The sequence below is a fragment of the Saccostrea cucullata genome, unplaced genomic scaffold, assembly GCF_032062105.1.
Source record: "Saccostrea cucullata isolate Sc308-1 unplaced genomic scaffold, CSIRO_AGI_Scuc_v1 ctg3373, whole genome shotgun sequence".
Taxonomy (NCBI): domain Eukaryota; kingdom Metazoa; phylum Mollusca; class Bivalvia; order Ostreida; family Ostreidae; genus Saccostrea; species Saccostrea cuccullata.
Window position 1 is genome coordinate 799 of NW_026933731.1, and position 22,765 is coordinate 23,563.

General features: G+C 32.5%; 2 protein-coding genes across 3 annotated transcripts; one reads left to right on the plus strand and one right to left on the minus strand.

The window, feature by feature from the left end:
• Positions 1-2,177: 2,177 nt before the first annotated feature.
• Positions 2,178-10,805, minus strand: LOC134239215 (proton-coupled zinc antiporter SLC30A9, mitochondrial-like). The gene is given in 16 exon segments (XM_062721381.1): positions 2,178-2,395; positions 2,884-2,955; positions 3,114-3,156; positions 3,381-3,510; positions 4,789-4,837; positions 4,840-4,940; positions 5,177-5,244; positions 5,433-5,455; positions 5,607-5,683; positions 5,893-5,994; positions 6,108-6,171; positions 6,445-6,533; positions 7,129-7,159; positions 7,596-7,733; positions 8,727-8,853; positions 10,667-10,805. Coding segments are annotated over 15 exon segments (1,326 nt in total). The 5' UTR covers positions 8,851-8,853; positions 10,667-10,805; the 3' UTR covers positions 2,178-2,180.
• A 248-nt stretch (positions 10,806-11,053) lies between these two features.
• Positions 11,054-19,520, plus strand: LOC134239212 (uncharacterized protein SYNPCC7002_A1628-like). 2 transcript variants are annotated; one of them, XR_009986173.1, is made up of 9 exons: positions 11,054-11,069; positions 11,170-11,252; positions 13,231-13,403; positions 13,649-13,955; positions 15,564-15,757; positions 17,112-17,240; positions 17,344-17,493; positions 17,894-18,036; positions 19,131-19,520. XR_009986173.1 is itself a non-coding variant. In XM_062721379.1 (9 exons), exons 3-9 carry the CDS (start codon positions 13,257-13,259, stop codon positions 19,158-19,160), a joined length of 1,089 nt encoding a protein of 362 aa, XP_062577363.1. In that variant the 5' UTR covers positions 11,054-11,069; positions 11,170-11,252; positions 13,231-13,256; the 3' UTR covers positions 19,161-19,520. The 2 variants fall into 2 exon arrangements, 1 of the variants encoding a protein (XP_062577363.1); XM_062721379.1 differs by having other exon boundaries at positions 17,344-17,482.
• Positions 19,521-22,765: the final 3,245 nt, after the last annotated feature.

Genomic DNA, 22,765 nt, shown 5'->3' on the forward strand with positions numbered 1-22,765 from the left:
TGAATCTACACTACCTGAGGATGATTCCACATGAGTTTCATCTTTCCTGGCCCAGTGGTTCTTGAGAAGAAGATTTTTTAAAAATGCCATTAATTTTTCTCTAATTCATAATTATCTCCCCTTGGAAAAGGGCGTGGCCCTTCATTTGAACAAACTTGAATCCCCTTTACCCAAGGATGCTTTGTGGCAAGTTTGCTTGAAATTGGCCCAGCGGTTCTTGAGAAGAAGTTTACGGACAGACAGACAGACGGACAGACGGACGCCGGACAAAATGTGATCAGAAAAGCTCACTTGAGCCTTCGGCTCAGGTGAGCTAAAAAGATAATAACTTATGCATACATTTAATTACATCATAAAAAAGTTTGATTATTTATAATTGACTTTTCCGATGTTGAGTTTTAAGGACACGTAACTCAGGTGTGAAAAATGACCAACTATAAGTGCCGATTTATATTTTATGAGTTTTCGTTTATAGGAATGACATATAGGCTGCTTCAGCATTGGTATTGTTATGTACACAAAGGGGTTCCTTACATTGTTTTGTACACAAAAGTGTTGACCATGAGAAAGAGAATGCCTTCACTCTACCTGAAATAACAGGGTCAAATAGATGGGGAACAGACTATATTCAATATTTTTAACTCTCTTTGACGATTATTATGAAGAAGAAAATTTCATGCCATGTTTTTTGTTTTCGCGCTTTTTCACTTCCTATATAAATATATATATTTTTACAAGTAAATGCAGCAATTGATCATCTTACTTGTGTTACTAAGCACGAAGGGGAACGACCGAGTATAAAAATTTAATTAGGTTAGAACTTAGAAGGAGGGTAGATTTCACTTTTTATTTTAATTAAAACTTTTAATTATATGAAGTGAATTGGTGTCCGCAACTATACAGTAAATAAGTTGAACATTGGTGCTACATTCTAAAACCACTGGATTCTACTGAGAGCAAAGAAACACTTAGGAAATGCTAAAAACTGCCTTGCGTGTAAACAGTTAGATACCCCGAGCCTACTCTCAACATGTTTCAACAGTGAGTTATCGTTCATAAAACCGACCCCTAGCGGCAGTTGAAAGGCCTACTTTATGTTCCCATAATTCCATTGAATTTTAAAATCCAAAAATTACTACCTCATTCCAATCTCATGAGATATAAGATTTGAACAAACTTTAATCTTAGGTACAAGAAGATATTTGCATATAATCTGATTTATAAGAATCAACTGTTTTAGTGATCTTAGCATTGTCATTATTGAGAAAAATATTTTCTGTTTTTCTTTAGGTCAAATTGAATGAGGGTGCATGCCTCTAACTTTGAGTTATTTTCAATACAATACATTTTGATAGAAGGAAAAAAAATTTCCTTTACCCAAGGATAAATGTGGAAATCAATTTAATTGATTTGATGAAAAAATATTTTACAAACTGTAAGTCCACAAAAAACTGATCAGTGATTAGGGGTGAAACTAAAATCGGTACGCCTCGGATGTATATTTTTAAATATTTCTTCATGGTTAAAACGAAATGTTATTGCACTTGTAAAATTTAGGGTTTCCTACGATAAATGACCGTAATCCCCTGTCAGTGTTTTACGGTACAAAACATGTTTTTTGATATTTGGAGAACATCGAAGCAATTTCAACTGTTGTTTTACATGTTTTATGCTTCCTTTTACTTAATTTAGTCAAATAACTGATGTGCAAAATGGATCGGAAAAAGTGCGAAGAATAAATCCAATTTATATCGATTTGACTGTACATGTACATATACATGTAAAATATTTTACAAACTCAAAGAGTTAAGTGGGACAGATTTTTTTAAACAAAAACCACTTAAAAAAAATTTACGTTTTTTAACAAGAGTTAATATTATACTTGACAAGCATGTTAATACCTTAAAAATGCCAAACCCGACTAATATTATACTGAGAAGCATGTTAATACCTTATGCCAAAACCGACTGAATGACGATCCAGACCAAAAAACGAACCGAAAATAGAGATTTTGTACCGTGTATCGAACTGAGAAAAAATACCATGGTGAATTGATACCGCAGTGAACCGTTTCACTCCTAAGCGATAATGAAAACAGTAAAAAGTTTACAAATACAGATGCTGGATACTCTGCTCAGGTGAGCCTTAAAACCATTTTCTTGATAAACAATCTCAAGCACTTACTTTCCAACCAGAGCTGGGATGTTGGATTTGATCAGGTAGGCAGCCACCATTCCCATCAGTCCGGACACACAGCCAGATGCTGCCGTGTCCCAGAATGGCTGAGCATACAAATGTGAGAGTGTCATCCCAGCAGATGCTATCAGGACCCCACATACTGCTGCCATGTCCTCCATAAACACAACCACTACATTAGGGTCAAAGCCGCGTCTGACTGCAAAAAAAATCATATACTGTTGTAATAACTCTCTAAAATCAATAGATGATGAAAGAGCAATCCTAAACAGAGAAAAAGTAACTTAAAACAATCAACACTAAGGTTCTTTAATATCAAGATCATAGTTTAGATTCATGCTAGTAGGGATATTTAATTGAAACAGTTCATCCTACAGCATAAAACTCAGATTTTTCAATAAATAGGTCACCTTCAATGGAGCTACATGTATAAGAAATGCTAAATATTAGTGACACTGATACAAAGACATCATCAATCCATGCACTGATTTTGAAATATCTGATTAAAAGCTCATCAATTAAAATGCAATGCAAATATCATTTAAACCAAACATTAAATTATTTATTTTTCTAGATTTAATGCTGACTGCTAAAATTATTTTTTAAAAGATATAAACAGAAAAATACTATGCAACAGCTAGACCAAATTTATCACTGAATGCAAAAGTCATGCTGTACAATACTTACTATATGGAAATAACTTCATGTTCCTTTCTTTTGCTTTTCGTTTCAATTCTCTTGTAGCAAAGAATAGAGAAACTGTGATAAAAAAAAACTAAGTTCTAATCTTATTTAATTAAATATTTTTCAAACTCATTTAATTCTATTTGGCTCTATTTTTTCACAAGAATGAATATGTTTAGAAAAATAATTAATTTTAACTGGAAATTATTAGATTTTGCAATATTGTCACTTACATCCCTCCATAAGGAATGTTAGATACATGACTCCTAAATGAATCTGGAAAAAATCAAATAGTGTCATCTTATACAAACGATTGAAATAGCTCCTAATTGATTTAATCATATTCTTTTTATTACATTGACTAAAACAACATACATGTTTATGTAAAAGCATGTTTTCGTAATAAAAAGCTTTGTTACTCGCTTAAGTTACTTGTGAATTGTGTGTCCTAAAGTTCGGTAATTTATTTTCCTCAGTAAAAAAAAAGATATATAACTTACAAGTGATAGTGAGGTTTCTGCTCCAAGAAAAAAATAGAAATTCATGATGGACGAGAGTAAAAATCCAAAAACAAAGAAGGAAAATCCACTGCAGAGAGAGGTGATGTTCTGAAAACTGGCATAGCCATACCTTACAATAGAAAAACAAAATGAACTAGAAAACTGACCAGTCAGCAAGGGCCCCGCCATGGGGTAGAATTAAAAGGACGAAGAATAAGCAACAGCAACTGTATTTTTAAAATTTCAAGATAATTCCTGAATATTCAAAAACCTGAAAATAATATCCTTGTATTTACATTAGGCAGTAAAGAACAACTTAACACTGAATGTATATTTAAACAATTATGAAGCTTGTGTTATATAGAATGCCAGGCTTCAATGAATGCAAATATCATGAAGGCTTGACCTTAACTTCAAACAAACAGCAGTTGCAGATAAAAAACAAAGAAGAAAAGAAAATCCACTGCAAAAGGAGAGAGAACTTTTTCAGTATTAATGTGTTTTTATACAACTACCTTAAAAATTAATTAACATAAAATGTAAATCAAAAACTCTTCTTTAATCTATTTCTTGTTTTTAGAATTTGATGAAATCATAACTATGAAACAAAAAAAAATTATAAAAATTTTATATCTAAATCCACATTTCCGAGTGTTCATAGCATTCCAAATTGACTTAACTTCAAAACAAACTTCATTTGCAGAAAAACAAAATGATTGATTTTCTCAGGAGGAAAGCTTAATCCCAAGGGACTCATAGCCAGCATTCAGTTTACAAGTGTATCTCTCTTTGCCAATGCATTCTTATATAAAGTTAAATTCATTGATACACATAACATGCACCATACCAAATATGATTGGACAACCAAAAAAAAGTTGATTAAGGAATCACCCCACCAATCCAAACCAGAAGACATAGAGAACCAAACTTAGCATCCAAATATATTTGCCACTGAACTACCATACCAAATTTGAACTTTTAAAAAAATACTGCAGACGGACAGACAGACAGACAGACAGACAGACGGACAGAAAATTACTTACGCACCCGCAAATCCTGATGATCTCTTATGTACTGCAGTGTACCAAGAGCAAGTAAATTAATTGATACACATAACATGCAACTACAATGTATATGGGATGAAGTTTAATCAGATATTGACAAAATTGTAAGAACATTATATTTTATTCCCATCTTTTAATACAAAATAAGAAGTGGAAATGCTAATATAGAATAAGAAGTGGAAATGCAAACAAACATACATGTACAGTAGAGGTTTATACAATGACATTTTTACACAGTGTAAATGAAATCAGCTGATGGCAATTCAGCTACATATATATTGCATTTGGTCCAAATAAACTCATGAATGAGTAGAAATACAAACTGTTTAATTCATGTTAGATACATGTGATCAGAAGCCAATATTAGAATATACAACCTATAGTATATCTTACTTGATTAGCAGTGTCTAACAAGGAGTGAAGAAACTCTGCCAGCATACTTGGAGACATGGAAACAGCATAAACAACCATCTTCATCAAGCATACTGTTAAATTCCTAAAATGAACACACATTTAACAACTGAGACTCGTACAAGTTGCATAAAGAAAAATTATTAAACGTTAATCATTATCTAATCAATAATCAAACATGTGAATCAAAAAAATATTTAATTTTTTTATCTACACTTCAAATTTAGTTGTGCTCAATTTTTGAGTTAATTGAACTTGGAGCATACATTTATAGACAAGTTAGCTGATTTTAAAGCCTTTGTTCATAATTGTAATACTTACACAACCAGAGCAATAGAAATAACTCGACCTTGTCTGTCCTTGTATCCAAAGGTAAAAATATCATAACTCTGAAATTCAAAGGATAAATATACTAAAAATAAAATCATTCAAATGGGGTTTAACAATGCACAATTTATTTTACAAAGTAGTGGTAATGTTAAATTCTGAAATGAATACTGAACTATCCAGACTTCTTACAGGTAGTACAATAAGTCATTTGGGATCTCCCACTATTTGCATGTTGAAAAATTGTTACCTTTTGCTCATTTGCACATTCCTCTGCAAAAGAAAAGGACCTTTTTGTAAAGATTTCTTGTCATTTGCATTTATAGCCCTGTGTAAATTCTGCACAAAATTTGACACAGGTCTCTACACATTTGAAATCTATATTCTCACTATTACAATGTAACTGAAAAACAAGCATCCAAACCTTTTCTGTCCATTTCCCTTTTTATAATAAGTCTCCGCAATTTTATGGCCTCTTCTGAACCCCATTTTTTTAACGCCCTGAAAGAAAAAATAACAGATAGTTATAACCATGTTGCCAAAGATTACATATTAAATCACACTGATAATATTATAGAGCAGCATGAAAAATAAATTAATACAAAGTGATCTTCCATGATACACATTTTAAAATTTAATGTATCTATAGATTTTTATACAATATTTTTGGTCCCTTTGAAAAGACTGAAAAAATAGTATAAATGAACTACACAGAGTGGACTAGATGCTTTCTGTATCCGTATTTTATGTCCTCTGTCTGGGCTAAGGACCAGCCACTTCTCATTTTCTCTCGAGGTAAACCTTCAACATCCCTAAAACAAAATATTTAAAACTGTCAGTTAAAAACAAAATAATTGGGCATTTTTATGATGTAAAATGACATAAACATTATCTAATTTTTGTAATAAGTAATGAATTCACATACTTTGGAGTCAAACCATATTCCCTGTGAAGCTCTTCCTCATATAATATGGTATTTTCCATCTTTTCTAAAAAGAGATTTTGAAGGTTCAAGAAAAAATTTTCTTGAAGTTTAGGAATTTACAATGTACAAAGTATAAAAAAGCTATTTAACTTTATAATGACCAAAATCTAATTCCTTCCTGAACAAAAGATTTTAAGTTTACATGTTTTTTTCAATCTTTAATTTAAAGTTTTTGGGTATATCTTGTAATAAATGAAAACAAATGTTTTTTTTTTTTAATTTTCAAAAAGGACTATTCATGCTTCAGAAGGGAAAAGACTGGAGGATGAGCACTTACCATAATTGGGTTCTCTTTTGAATAAATACAAGCCCTCCTTAGGTTTAGGTGGTTTACTGTCGTGTTGAAATCTCTTTGTTATGAGCTGCCTGTATATAAGATGTAGAAGCTTAATCATGCAAAATATAAGAATCCAAAGCTTGTAAAAATGAAGGAGGTGCCATTTTTGGGTGTATGCAATATGTATCAACATATATATGTTACTTAGAATTGTACAGGGTAGAGATTAAAAGTTCATAGAACCACGATGAACTCGGAATACTGAAGATTAGAAGGATCCCACAGACCTTGTAATGGTCATCTGAGTATATAATACCACAACTTTATCAATATTTTCATAACATTATGGGCATGCTTATATCCTAAACACACCAGGGGTATGCAAACATTTAATGTTAAAAATTCTGAAATAATGAAAGCGAAATTAAATTTTGAACTTTAGTCGTAAGTTCTTTTGTAAAACAGGCCCCAGAACTGAATATCAAACTGTATATTAGACCTGTACTCTTCGTGTAAAAGATAAAGATGTACAGCAAAATTAAAAATCAAGAAATTGCCACTATATGAGCAGGATATAATGATATTAATGACAATTAAACAGATAAATATCTCAGATTTTGAGGAATTAAGTCATAATAATGTTCAATGTTATATTATACATACTGCAGTGTGATATGCACTTACCAGTCCTGTACTTGATCTAGTAGTTCACAATCTGCAAACATAGAATAAACAATACCGTATTACAGGCCCTTAAAAGAAATCAGCTACAGTCTTTATACAGTTGTGCATTTGCTTTTCTAAACTGCTTGAGATGCTATCTAATATACATGATATATAAACCTTTTGACTCACTCACATATATGATCATATACAAAAGTCCTGCTAAGGATGACCAATTAAGGAGGACCATTATTTAACACCCCTTTGTTAGATCCTTAGTGTTGGAATCAAGTGAGCAGATCAAAGGATCTAATTTAAATTACTAATTAGATTGCTTGAAGTGAGATGAAAAGAAAAATTGATCGAACACTGAAATTGAAAACTGTAAGTAATCAATTGCAGCTGTAAAAAGTTTGGTCTTGAACTATTTCATAATCTTGATTTTTACTTTTATGAAGCAATAGTGACCTAAATTTTTCGGTACATGCCTGGTTTTTGAAATTGAGCATTATCACAGCTTTTTTTGTGGCTAGACCATCGAATTCTTTCACTGGAGACACATGGTTTGACTAGATCCAGTAACTTCTGACTTGGAAAGAGTGAGGAAGAATACCATTTCCTATAACCTGTAGCATATAAGGTATATTAATGTACACTTTATCCATACAAATTACATGTACACACAATGAGTTATAGTTTTGATATCTTAAAATATTTTTGACTGTTGCAATTAAATGAATTAATATCAATTTGCAAATAATTCGAAATGATTTTAAGCAGTAATGATACATTCATGGAGTTATTCAAGATGTTGGTATAAATAATAAGTGTTTGTAAAACACTGATGGCATTTTATGGTATAGGTAAGGTTCTCATATGCAAGAGAAATGCAAGGTAAAGAGATAAAAAATTATGGTAGTACCTAATCTAACCTAGCTGCAATAATCTAACCCAAAGAAAGGTGTCACAACCTGTGAAATAAGACAGTCCTAGCACCAACCAATAAAAGTTATGGTAAAGGTTAAATTTCTTCAAAAATAAGTCAACCTCAAAGGTCAAGGTCAAAATCTATGACTCTCAGAATAAGATTGCATAACAAAGAATCCAGATTAGAAATATAAAAGCCCTGGCACCAGCTGTTCAAAAGTTGTGGCAAAGGATAAAGTTTGGTAAAATTTAGCAAAAGTGGGTCAAAGTGCAATTTCAACATGGTCAAGAGGTCAATTATATTAGTACCCAAAAAAGGTCAAGAAGTTTGAATGTTAATTAAAAAAAATTGCTATCTGAAACATTCAGCACTTGAAAATCAAAAGACCTTAATTTGGCAAAACTGAAAACATTGTTATCATATTTATGTATGTTGAACGAATATCTGAGCAGAAAACTGACTGACACGACTAAAGACGTAAAGTATGAAGCGATTCCATTCAATAGAATGAGCAATAACAATAGAAAATCGAGAGTAGGGTGTTGGGAGGACTATAGATATATGATTGACATTAGATCAGCATTTGGACAAACAAGATTCAACCTCTTTCTAAGTCAAGCTGTTATGATGAATATTATGATGGAGTCAAGCAAGGAGACAATATTGTGTTTTGCGACCAGAGAATTCTTACCTGCATTGGTTAATGTGTTGTTGACTTTGTGATGCTGAAGTAAGTGCAGGAAAGCTTGATGACAATGTAGAACTCTTTTATGGAGTACATACTTTCCATCATGAAGGACTAACTTTAATAACATGATCTGTGAATTTAAAAAAAAAAAAAAAAACATGAAAAAAAAAACCAAAAGGCTCAGGGGCCACAGCACTCACCTAAGCACATTGGCTAGGAAAATGAACATATCAGATCAGAACTGAAAGTTTACTGAGGTTGGGGGGGGGGAGCTTGAATTTTATCCCCCCATAGGGTCATGATTTGAACAAACTAGAAGCTACACTACCAGAGGATGATTCCATATAAATATCACTAATCATGGCTTTGAAGTACTTGAAAAGAAGATTTTAAAAGGTTTCCCTATATATTCCTATGTAAAACTTTGGTCGGCCATTTTAGCCCCACCCTAGCCCCGGGGGTCATAATTTGAACAAATTTGAATCTACACTACCTGAGGATCATTTCAAATGAGTTTCATCTTTCCTGTCTCATTGGATCTTAAGAAGATGATTTTTCCTATATACTCCTATGTAAAATTTTGATCGGCCATTTTGACCCCAACCTACCCCCGGGGGTCATGATTTGAACAAATTTGAATCTACACTACCTGAGGATGATTCCACTTGAGTTTCATCTTTCTTGGCCCAGTGGTTCTTGAGAAGAAGATTTTTAAAAATTTTTCCTATATATTCCTATGTAAAACTTTGTTCAGCCATTATGGCCCCACCCTAGCCACGGGGGTCATGATTTGAACAAATTTGAATCTACACTACCTGAGGATGGTTTCACCTGAGTTTTATCTTTCCTGTCTCAATGGTTCTTGAGAAGAAGATTTTAAAAGATTTTTCCTATATATTTGTATGTAAAACTTTGATCGGCCATTTTGCCCCCACCCTACCCCGGGGGTCATGGTTTGAACAAAATTGAATCTACATTACCTGAGGATGATTCCACATGAGTTTCATCAATCCTGGCCCAGCGGTTCTTGAGAAGAGGATTTTTAAAGATTTTTCCTATATACTTCTATGTAAAACTTTGATCAGCCATTTTGCCCCCACCCTACCCCAGGGGGTCATGATTTGAACAAACTTGAATCTACACTACCTGAGAATTATTCCACGTGAGTTTCATCTTTCCTGGGCCAGTGGTTCTTGAGAAGTTTTTTTAAAAATGCCATTAGTTTTTCTCTAATTCATAATTATCTCCCCTTGGAAAAGGGCATGGCCTTCATTTGAACAAACTTGAATCCCCTTTACCCAAGGATACTTTGTAGCAAGTTTGGTTGAAATTGGCCCAGTGGTTCTTAAGAAGAAGATGAAAATGTGAAAATTTACAACAACGACGACGATGACGAAAATGACGACGACAATGACAGACAAATTTTGATCAGAAAAGCTCACTTGAGCCTTTGGCTCAGGTGAGCTAAAAAACACAAGACTTTTATGGATGAAATGCATTAATACTTTAATTTAAATGTGTTATTTTACACTATCATTAACTTTTGATACAAATAAATTATTCACTTTTTGTGGGCTGAAGAAATGGGGATTTGGGGTTGAATCCAACGTATTATTTGTTGAACAAACAGTTATATGTAATTAGCGGAATTGCTGCAGCTGTTAAGAGGTGTGTTCAATGCCAGCAATTTCATTGGCTGAGGTGTAAGGAGGTTACTCAGGATAGCATGTATGCCAAATAAACTGTTAAAATAACCAAATATCTTTATAAGAATAATATTTTTATACCACAAACACAGATGCATTTACCAGCTCAAAGATAAGTCTAAACCTTGAAATGATTTTCCGCGTCACTTTGTAAGTTTAATGAGCAGAAGACATTTCTGTCCCTCTCATGTCAAACATCAACAGTGAAATTAAACCCCTAAAAGTTTCAAAACTTACTCTTCAGATTTATCCATGAAAATTATCCAAGAACACTCTTGCTTTTATCATTTTTATAAATATCATATGCTTCTGAATGACAGTTTGGTCGCTATTTTTTGTTCATTATTGGACTTTTCTCCAATTTTGCGTCCATTTTTAATTTTGAGTAAGTCGAGCAAAATTTATTCGAGATAAGCAAAGTGCAACACTATAAAAATGAAATAAATGAGAAATGCTTATATAGCAAAAACTTTCTATGTGCTTAATTATTTTTTGCTTGATTCAAATGATAATTTAGGTACCCTCTGGCCAGTTTCTAGATATAATTTAAGCGGAAAGAACCAACGTACGGTTTATTTAACTTTTTGATGGTAAACAAAATACAGACGTCAGTCCTGTGTTGTTTATGTTTTTAAACAAGGTATATCTTCACAATTCTACCGTGTCATACTAACACAGTATTATACATGATCATTGTAATAGTTTGCAATTGATTTTATACCACATTTATGTAACATTAGTTTTCAGACTCATAGCATGCAGTGTTGACAGTCAAGTCCAGTTCACATTTGGGCAGGCAGTGTTCAACAGTTCAAAAGACCAGGTAAGATTGGGAGAAGGTGTTAATACAAATTTTCGCCTCCTAATATCCCATCATTCATATTTTATTTTAGGCCTTTATGCATGTGGAACAATTAACAAATAATTTGGGGGAAAAAAGAATGGACTTAATCAAGATTAAAAAAAAATCATAACTGATAAGTATATAGGCCCTACTCATCTACTGTAAGCAGCCGGGAGAAATGTGACTGACCAGTCCAGGATAAGAACCTGAGCCTCTGAATTACTAGTTAGGTGCTCTACCGACTGAAGTTAGAATTATCTGTCCACTAGTGACCAGTCCTCATGTATTACAAATTTATAGGTGCTCTATACTGAACTGCCTGGCCAGAGACAGTCAAACCTGTCTGATTGTCATACAGTTGACAGACAGACAGATGCCCAATCTCCTATGCAGAGTTGCCATTCTTTCCTCTCTCAGACATCTCTGCAATTGGCTCATGTCAAGATTTTAGACATAACATATAAAGCTTGATATTGGCAGGATTGCTTCAAATTGCACTTGGGGGAGCTTATGGGATATTATTATATAAACCTAGGTCTCAACATCCCTTGTTAAAGTTTTTGGTATAGAGAAGTACTTTTATGACCTGCATTTTATTTTATTGGAGAATGGAAGATGCTTCTCATATGTTAACTTATATTTACTAGTGAAGAATTCAGATGCTGCAAATTCAGCTAAAGAATGACCAGGTTAATGTTTTTGGAGGTGCTGGAGTTTAAAATTTTTGGGGGCAGTTTAAAATTTTCTTTTTCCATTTCCAAGTAACTATGAGGTCAGGTCTATATTGACCAAACTTGCAAGGATGGTATATCTAAGGATTAATGCACACTGCAAGTGGGGTTTGTTTTGGATGTTGGATCTGACATATATACATTCTTCAGATTAGTGGCCAAGTTAAAATTTTTGGTTTGGAGCAGGTTAGAGAAGGAACTTTTTGCCCTACCTTGACCAAACTTTCATGGATACTGATTTTACATGTGTAACTACATTTTCCAGATGAGTGACCAGTTTTAAGATTTTGGAGCAGGTTTATTTTATAATAACTATTTAATTTGCCCTACGTAAACCAAACTAGTATGGATGATACGAGGGTGCACATGTACCAGGCTTGCTTTGTGTGATGGATCTCTCTTGCATTTTCAGATGAGTGACCAAGTTTAAATTTTTTTGATCAGTTTCATTCTAACGAAATTATAAGAGATACAATGTATGTTTAAAGTCTTAGCCATTAATTCCCAAATAACTGCAAGCCCTGTTAGCTCAAAACTGCATAAATGTTGCAACTATAGGGATATACATGTACTAGTGATTATTTAGTTTTGCCTTGCTTAAAGACAACATTCTTTGAGGTGAGCTCTGTAATCTCTGATTACCCTATGATTAATGGGAACCTGATTACACTTTTGGTAGGGGCTTATCATTACCCATGCACTACTCTCAGAATGCTTGTTATAATTATTATATACAGTCAGGGGTGTGACTGAAATCCATCATTTTTAAAAATGGTGGATAATGGTCATTTCTTCTAAGTATATAATGTACACAATTTTCTGATTTTTGTAAATATGACGTTTTTTCATCATATTTCCATTCTATCAATTTTATCCCATTTACTACAGTAATTAGATATAGTACACTATCCTGCCATAGACCCTTGTGTAGAGAAACATCTGACAAGTAATTGAAACCAAAATAATTTAGTGCACCCCGTAAAACTAATGAGATAATTAAGTGCGCCCAGACCTAACAATTTGATAAAAAATGATGAAAAACAGTCATTTTTAATATCAGAGATAACTCTATTTCTAAAATAAATTTCAAAATAGAAATGAATCATTTTACTAAAAAAAAGATGAATTTCCATCATTATTAAAAATCAATTTAATGACTGAAAATCATCATTTTTAAAAATGAAGGATTTCAATCACACCCCTGACTGATATACACTGTTTTACAGAAACTTTTGGCTGATGGGAGGAAGTGATGAAGATGAGAAATGTAATAACTGTGTCAGATATAAGGAAACTGAATTGTTGCAGAAAAATTAAATTCAATTCATTTGATCAAAAGAGGTCATGTTCACTTGATTTAAGCAAAAAGCACTCACACAATAGGGAAACTCTTCAAAAAGTGAGTATAAACTTAGCAGTTATAATATTTCTAGAAATTTATTCTCCTATTTCAACATGCATTACAATTAGAATATATACAATTAATCCAAATCTTATCCATTGCTCAAACAACTGCACTTTCCTGAAAAAATCTTATTAATATAGATTAATAACTAAGAAAAACAATATATATCTAATTATAATTTTCAGATTTTGATATGACAAGGTACTAGAGATATATTCTCTACAAACTTTTTCTTTTAGGTCAAAAGACTGGAAATTCATGGTCTTCCTATCATACATCATGATGGATATGTGTGTGATTTTCCTTTTAAACATAGATTTGCAATGAGAAAATTCCATGGAGTTTTACGATATCTCAGAACTGATAATGTGATATCAATGAAACAAATCTTAAAACCAACTGCTATAGACCCAGATTTGCTAAAACTTGTGCATACTCCTGACTATATTGACCGGTTCCTTACTGGAAAAACCACTGTTGAAGAGCAGAGACTCACTGGATTTAAATGGAGTGAGGGAATTGTATCAAGATGCAGATTAGAGACAGGTTTGTATAATTTGGTTTCATTTAAAAAAAAATGTCTTGAATAATTTCTTAGAAACTAAGCTATGTATAAGTACAAAGGACAAGATAGGGTAAGACCAATTTTTGGCCCCTGATTTTGGGTGTCTTTCAGAATGATGCAATAGTTTATTCATAGAAACCTGTTGTCATCCCTGCCACAAAATGAGTATTGGTTCTAAGTTTTGAAATACGAAGTCACAGAGGGGTGAAAAAATTGGTCAATTTTGAATTTTATCATTTATATGCAAATTTTCATTGATTTTACAGCATATTTTGTTTCAAGAAACATAGAGCACACGCTTGCCTATCTACCAAATTTATATATTTTTTCAACTAGTATCAGATGCAGTTTATGTGTAAAAATCTCAGATAGGCAAGCTTGTGCTCTATGTTTTCCGAAGAGAAAAGTATCTCAAATATGATGAAATTCTACCAGAGTTGAGGAAATTTAGGAAAATGTCTTTCTTTGATCTCTTCCCTCTAGACTCACTGGCTTCCATGTAAGCTTTGAATCTGAATTAGTACTGGTTTCAAAGCAAGCATCATTTTAAGTTCTTAAATACAAACTATCACAATTTTAGCAGTGTTCTGATTTTTACATCAAATAAGGGGCCAGATATGGCCGTTACCCTACCTTGTCCTTTGAGAAAAGTGAGTTCAAGGTAAAAATGCTGGTGAAGTTGAAAAGCTCTCTTAAATATGTATCAGCATATAAAGTTAAATAAAAAGCTTGCTTTGTTTTTTTGATACTTTGAGAAAAGTGAAATCAAAAGAGGTCAAGGTCAAATATTGAATGGCACTCCTCATTAGGAATATAGACTTATCAAATTTGATGGCAATATCTTAATTTGTTTCTTTGAAACTGAGTTAGACATAAATTTATAGTCAAGGTCAAAGAAAATGTCAAGGTCAAATTTGTTGATGAAATTGAATAGCTCTCAAAAATTATGTACAGTTGTATCAGCACATTATGTTTGAGTAAAATATGTTGTCAGTTTCTTTGAAAGTGAACTTGATACTGTTTTAAGAAGAGTTAAGTCAAGGTCAAGGAAGAGATGGGGGTCAGAAAATGTTGATGCAGTTGAACAAATTCAATCAATATGTTTAAGAATATGAAGTTTTTAAAAAATGATTGATCTTAATTTGATAGTTTCTTTGAAATTAAGTTAAACTCTAATTTACGAAAAAGTAAGGTCATGGTCAAAGGAAAGGTCAAAGTAAATAAAATTGAAGAACACTGAACTTCAAATCCCCATGAACCAAGAAATTTTCCTCAAACCACGAAAATTTGACCCCATGAAAATATGTAATTTTACAGTAGGTGTCATGCATATAAAGCTGATAAAAATATTGAGAATTTTTTTTAAAAATTGTCCAAATGGCTGGCAAATGCTAAAGGACAGAGGGATGAAGATGGATATGTCAAATACTGTATGCCTCGACCATATTCATAAGTGGCATAAAAATGTTTTTTGCAGGAAAAATTAAATGTTGTTTAGTGTTTACTCAGTGTTTAACTATCAGTTAGAAATTACACTTTGATTTCTTACATGGTGTTTACTCTCACTTTTGATAATTGCTTTAAAATAGGAGGAACACTATTAGCTGGTCGAATTGCAATGGAGCATGGGATAGCATGCAGTACAGGAGGGGGTACCCACCACGCCTTCCCCAGTCACGGGGCGGGGTACTGCCTTCTGAATGATATGGCTGTGACGGCTGCTGCATTGTTTAATGAGTGTGTAGCACAGAAAGTCTTGATTGTGGACTTGGATGTTCACCAGGTTTGTATTGGGAATATTTAGGCAAAGTGATCATGGTGATATAAAGAAAAAAATATGGAGATATTATTTTTTTCTTAAGCAAGTTTACCAATAATTCCTAGTATTCCATAACATTTTATTATGAAATCAAATGTTATTAGGTTTTGTCTATTAGGGTGTACATCACAGCATTCTATTTTTGGAGCAGTTACTCTGATCTTAATTACATGTACATGTATACACCTATGGGATAATAAGATTTGACATCAAATATGCTTACTCCACTAGCATAGTCCTTAAGAGGATATTATTATATAAATATTGCATGTAGTTGAGTGTAACATTGAAAATTTGCACCCCAAGAAAACCATTGTCAACAGAGGGGTGAAAATTTTCAATGTTACATCCAAATACATGTAATATTTATCATATTATATTGAATGTTTTATAAAAATACATATTACAGTGAACCGTGCGCGCATAAATTCCGTGCAGTCGCTATTTTTTGTAATACCACCCGTCGCCAAGCAATGTTGACTGTTGCTACGGAGGAGGGCGTGGCTTCATTATTCAGCGGGTAGTAGTGTTTTTTATCAAATTTTTCTCGACGAATCAGATTCAAGTTATTTACATGAAAGTATAATATTAACAACTACTGACTAACTCGTCAATGTAATAATTACAAATTGTTTTTCATCATTCTACTGGCTTTTGAAAGAGTTTTCAATGTTGAGGAAAGTTCTTTCAAGAATTGTATTTAAATATAGAGATCGAGAAATATAAAATAAAATTTTTTTAATTTTAATCAGTTTTAAAACCTTTATTCAGAATCTGTATATTGTTGCAGTACATGTAGTATGATATATTGTGGATTTAATATGCAAAACATGTACACATAATCAAGCAGTAAATTGGAAAACACACATATTTTCTGAGTAACTATTGCATGAATCCAAAAGATAGAGCAATAGAAAGCAATGAGCTGTTTCCAGTACCATAGCAAATTTTAATGTACCTGCATCACCCGATTGACCTTATGCTGTTTGTTCCAATGGCCCTGGGAATGTTGAATGTGTGCCCAAACAACATAAACTAATTTCAACATTTTCTCATGAGTTCTTAACCAATTTCAGAATTTTTTTTTTATTTTGAACAAAAAATGAACCAAAAAAAAAAACTATGATTTTCTGCTCCTCCCAACACTTAGACTAAAAGGATGAAGTAAATCATGGAAAGTAATGTTTATCTGTAAAAATGTTTAGTTTTAGGGTCATAACATCAAAAAAGTCCATGCCATATACCATGCTTTAGATTCATTTTGAGTAAAAATCAATTTTACTCAAATTTAAAAATCTTTTATCTATATGTTGTACAGGGTGACGGAACTGCTTACATCTTCAGTGACAGTTGTGCAATTTTTACCTTCTCAATGCACTGTGAAAAGAACTACCCATTTACGAAACAGACAAGCGACATAGATATAGGGCTTATGATGGGAATTTCAGTAAGTACTCTTCTTGTGTATGTGGTACATTTAGTGTATACTAAACTCCAACAGACCTACATACAACTTGGTGTTGTGTAGTGATTATATGTTCTACATATAGGATAAAGACTACTTAGACCACGTACAGTCTTATCTCCCCTGGCTGCTGGACAGCTTTAGACCTGATCTTGTTCTCTACGATGCTGGCGTTGATCCACATGAAAAGGATGAACTAGGGAAGCTTAATCTAACAGATGAAGGTAAGCTCAAGGTAAATACTTGTATATCAAACATTCCTTCATGAACTTTTTAATTATATCATTTTGCTTCCATTGATATAAAGTAGATATAAACAAATTGGTATCACGTACTACACCACATGAATTGAACTGAATTCACAAATAAGTTTTAAAGTTGCAAATTAAAGTTGCATAGATTTAAGTCTGATCCCCAATTTCATATATTATAATTTTTTAAATTCTTATTACAAATGATTAATATAAAACCAGCTTCCTTTTTAAATAAAAATTCTTGAAATTTTGAAGGCAATTTAAGTTTTATTTTGAATTTCTATACACTTTTAATGATATCAGTTACTTTGTGATTTACCCATGTATCTGGTATTTAACATCAAACTGAAGTTTGTCTGATTATGATTTATCTTTTTTAAGGGCTTTTTCTCAGAGATTGGTTTGTAATTGATGCTTGTGTGTCACGTGGTATTCCACTAGCTACTGTGATTGGTGGAGGTTATGACAGAGATATCAATAGATTGGCGTTACGTCATACAGTGGTGCATAGAGCAGCAACTAAAGTAAGAGTCAAATGTTCAGTTACTTAACCAGTCATTTCTGAAAAGATATAATCCTTTGGGGAAAAAAAATAATTTTTCAATTTCAAATGTTTAAGAGTTTGAATTTTTTAAAAAACGTTCAGAAACTGGTTTAGAAATCAGAATGTTATGAAATTTTTGAATATTTTTCATACATTACGAAGATATACAAAACAGATTTTGAGGAATGTCTCGTCTGACCTTAACCAGTGAAAAGATATAGGCCCTATAACTTATAAAAGTATTTTTTTTAAAAACAAACTAACTTGACAAAAAATCGAATGACTAGCACAAAATGAATTTATAATGGAGGAAAAAACAGTATCTTTAATTTTTTCATTTCAAATTTGCATTGATTTGCAAAAAAGGTATCCTTGAGAAAATTTGACTTTAGATATATATTTTATTGACAAGTTGCTGATCTGCTTAAATGAACCTTCAAAAGGACAAAAAAAGCTCTAAAATACATGTATATATAAGAAGAAAATGTCATTGGGACAAATTTATTAGGCCCTAGCTGTAAATAAATAGCATGATTTTTTAACCTCTTTTTGTCAGTTGAAATTTGTACATTTTAGAACATTTAATTTAGTTCATTTGACAACAGATTGTTTACCAGACAGCAAATAATACAGCTTGTACATTATAAATTGTTTTTGTTTAATTGTTTTTGTGACTATTCAATAAAAAAGTATTAAATATGTTTTTGAGGAAGTATACAGCATATGGTTGTACAATATATTTCCACAAGAACTGGCTGCATATGTACCGGTATATTCAATAGTTGTTTTGTAATTGTTGGGGCTGTAAATCTTAGTGGTTCCTTATCATATAATGGTAACATTTAACTTAAAAAACTAACAATTTTTTATTGCGATCTAGAACAGAATCACTCTTGATTGACCCAAATTGTTCAAAAATTGATACTACTCAAAGATTTAAAAGCATTCTTTAATCTTTAACAGTCCTATAAATAAGAAAAATTGTTATCGGGGGCAGAAAATGCATATGTAGTTCATATACATAAAAGGCGGAACAATGAGGTTCCTAAAATCCATTTTCTGTTCTATTTTTAGGTATGGCATAATCGGATATCAAAAAAGTGATAGCTCTTTGACTCGGGAAAACTTCAATCACATGAAAATTAAAGCTCATTTTTAACTCCTGGAACTTGATGGACTTTAAAAAAAATGCTTTATTTTTCAAAATTCAAATCCATATAGGGACTTCTTGCAGCATTAAGGAATTGCAGATTCAGCCAAACTTGGTCTTCCTAATGTAATGTAATACATTTACACTGTACATTGTATATAAACTTTTTTCTTTCCTTTATTTGATTTTTGAGTGCTTGATTGCACAACGATTTGCTAACCTCCAGAGTTAGTGCTACATGTATACCCAGGTATAGGTATATAATATTGTAACTGTTGAGAATCCAAAGTAAAGTTGTACTTTTATCCTTTAAACTTTTGTTACTAGTTTTGTTTCACATACATTTGCATTTCACAATATCAATACCAGTATTTCAAATGATAAAAGCTGATAAGCATAATAAGAGACCTTGTTGTCACCTTATTGTCCCCCGCTTGAAAAGTGGGGGATATTAATTTGGGTTTGTCCGTCCGTCCGTCTTTCTGTCTGTCTGTAACGCTTTCGTTTCCACACGATATCTCGAGAACCCATTGAGCTTTTGCAATGAAATTTAGCATAGCAACTCCCTATGGACTAAAGAAGACCCCTATTGATTTTGAGGTCAAAAGGTCAAAGGTCAAGGTCATAAATAAGCAAATTCTGTCTGTTATAACACTTTCGTTTCCACACGATATCTCTAGAACCATTTGAGCTATTGCAATGAAATTTTACATAACAACTCCCTGTGGCCTAGGGAAGACCCCTATTGATTTTGAGGTCAAAAGGTCAAAGTTCAAGGACGTAAATTTATACATTCTGTTTGTGTGTAACACTATCATTTCCGGGCGATATTTCAAGAAGATTTTGAGCTTATGCAATGTAATTTTATACCAAAACTCCCTAGGACCTCTCTCAGCCCTCTCAAAGTGCCCCACCCCGTTTGTTTTATTAGTATTTATAATATTACATGTCGCTATTTCTAGAACAGGGGCATGCGGAGAGTTATTGCGTATAAAACAGGTTCTCGGCGGACTTTATGTTCTTATTACATCTATTAGAACTGTTTAATAAAGGCTAAATAAATCAAACACCATGGATTGTGTAAAAAATTGACAATATCGAGCATGAATATATACATATATGTGACTTCACTTCTGCATATACTTCACTTTATTTAAAGCGATTCCGTGGTCTAGTGGTATGTCTCCCGCTTCACATGTAAGAGGTCCCAGGATCGTATCTTAGACGATCCTTTTTTTTTTTTTTTCTTTTTTTTTAAATGATAGTATTCAGCATGTGAAAAGAAAAATTTATGAGGTTATAAAATCATTATTACAGTGTGATAAATATTCCATATTAAAAGAATCTTCTATACACATAATAGAGAATAAGCAATCAAATCTTTATACGCATATTGACATACATGTATTTTATTTGCATCAGTTTACATGTATACATTTAATAATTCTACTAATTCAGTCAGGGGGATCCGACTTTTTCCCTAAGCGGGGGACACGAATTCTCTGAATTAACTTGTGTTCAATATTGAAACAATATTAGTAAGTTAATATGTATCTTCTAACAGATCTTACCATACCTCAGCCGTCGGATTTAATAAATGTATATTATATTATGTATTAGCATGCTTACTCTACGATAGAAGTGCCTTAATGAAGTTAATTATATGTTGATTAATTTCCTGTAACATTATAATATGGTCATTATGACTTACTTAATAAGGTATAGTGTTTCAGTTGACTTTTTTTTTTTTTCAAAACTTGTTTTTAATTTAGTATGTCCTTCAAAAAATTTGGTACCGTAAGAAAATTTGTTTTAGTTTAATTATCATGGTTATTAGTCAAGATATTCCAGCTTACCAATTTTATGCTGGTCTTGCACACATTATCACTGTCTTTTGAGTCACGGGTTCTTGACTTTGTTACCGAGGTGTATTATTTTAGGAACAAATCACAGGCGCTTGACGTTTTTAACCTTTCTTTTTATAAATAAAAAATTCCTTATACTATATTATAGTATAGGGAATTTTTTATTTATAAAAAGAAAGGTTAAAAATGTCAAGTGGCTTGACGTTTTTAACCTTTCTTTTTATAAATAAATAGTATAGGGAATTTTTTATTTATAAAAAGAAAGGTTAAAAACGTCAAGCGCCTGTGGAACAAATCTGTAAAAGAGAGGATTTGTATTATTTTAATACAGAGTTTTTTTTAAGTCTGTCTGTCTGTCTGTCCGTCTGTCTGTCTGTAAACAATTTTTCAAAATGCTACTCTACAAGTAGACTACATTAAGATACATAATTGTGTATATAGGTTTTTGATTTCGATGAACGGTGTTGCCGTGGTTACTAAAAATAGAAATTTCTGTGAAATTCTTTCAAAATGCTACTCCTCCTACAGTTTTGGTCTGATTTGAAATTCAATATAACTTGGCACACAAGTAGACTACACTAAGATACATAATTCTGTATATCGGTTTTTGATTTCGTTGAACGGTGTTGCCGTGGTTACTAAAAATAGAAATTTCTTTGAAATTCTTTCAAAATGCTACTCCTCCTACAGTTTTGGTCTGATTTCAATATAACTTGGCACACAAGTAGACTACATTAAGGTACATAAATCTGTGTATCGGTTTTTGATTTCGATGAACAGTGTTGACATGGTTCTAAAAATAGAAATTTTTGTGAAATTCTTTCAAAATGCTACTCCCCCTACATTTTTGGTCTGATTTCAATATAACTTGGCACACAAGTAGACTACACTAAGGTACATAATTCTATGTATCAGTTTTTCACTTCAATGAACGGTGTTGCCACGGTTACTAAAAATAGAAATTTCTGTTAAATACTCTCAAAATGCTACTTCAATTGGCAAATACAGTTTTAGTCTGATTATAATATAATGTGGCATGCAAGTAGACTACACTAAGAACATAAAGAGACTTAATCAAGGATCATTACTCTATTCATTGCTGTTGAAAAGTTTCAATTCCCAACTGCTTAAGTACCTTTCTCTTCCTTTGCTATAAGTACAAACCAGTAGAGCTTCAGTCTCGACAGAGACTTCTGGTTTGCTTTCGTTTTTGTCTGGGAAACTCGTAATTAAGATTACAAGATTACTAAAGTTTTGACTTTGGTACTCATTTTATCTTATATCTTATATTTGACACGCTAGTTGCGGGTTCTGATCCCACTATTAGACGTGGAGACCGGTCGTTCGGACGAGACTAAGGTCCCGTGTCGCAGAAGGTGCTGGCACGAAAACAATCCCTCACTGCTCATTTAATGGCCGTAAGTACCGAGTATAGGATAAAATTTGCACCTCTCTACTGGCAAGTGATGGCGTCTCCATTTGAATGAAAATTCTCGAGAGGGCAGTGCGGGGTGCTTTGCAAAGGAAAAGTCACTACCTACGTTAACTTCTTACGTGTACAAGTAGGTTTGCTGCCACTTCGAGAATTGAACACTGAACATCCCAGTCACAAAGCTAGCGCTCTATATATCTACCACTTGACTAGGCTACCATAGGTAAATCAGATTTTTGGACAAACATTTATTTTGGGACTT

What these genes read in the sequence shown, in the direction of transcription:
- LOC134239212 (XM_062721379.1), top strand. Translation starts at nt 13,257, where the DNA reads ATGAAGATGAGAAATGTAATAACTGTGTCAGATATAAGGAAACTGAAT. An exon ending in ATAGGGAAACTCTTCAAAAA is followed by an intron (nt 13,404 to 13,648) that starts GTGAGTATAAAC and finishes TTTTTCTTTTAG; the next exon opens with GTCAAAAGACTGGAAATTCA. An exon ending in TGGACTTGGATGTTCACCAG is followed by an intron (nt 15,758 to 17,111) that starts GTTTGTATTGGG and finishes TATGTTGTACAG; the next exon opens with GGTGACGGAACTGCTTACAT.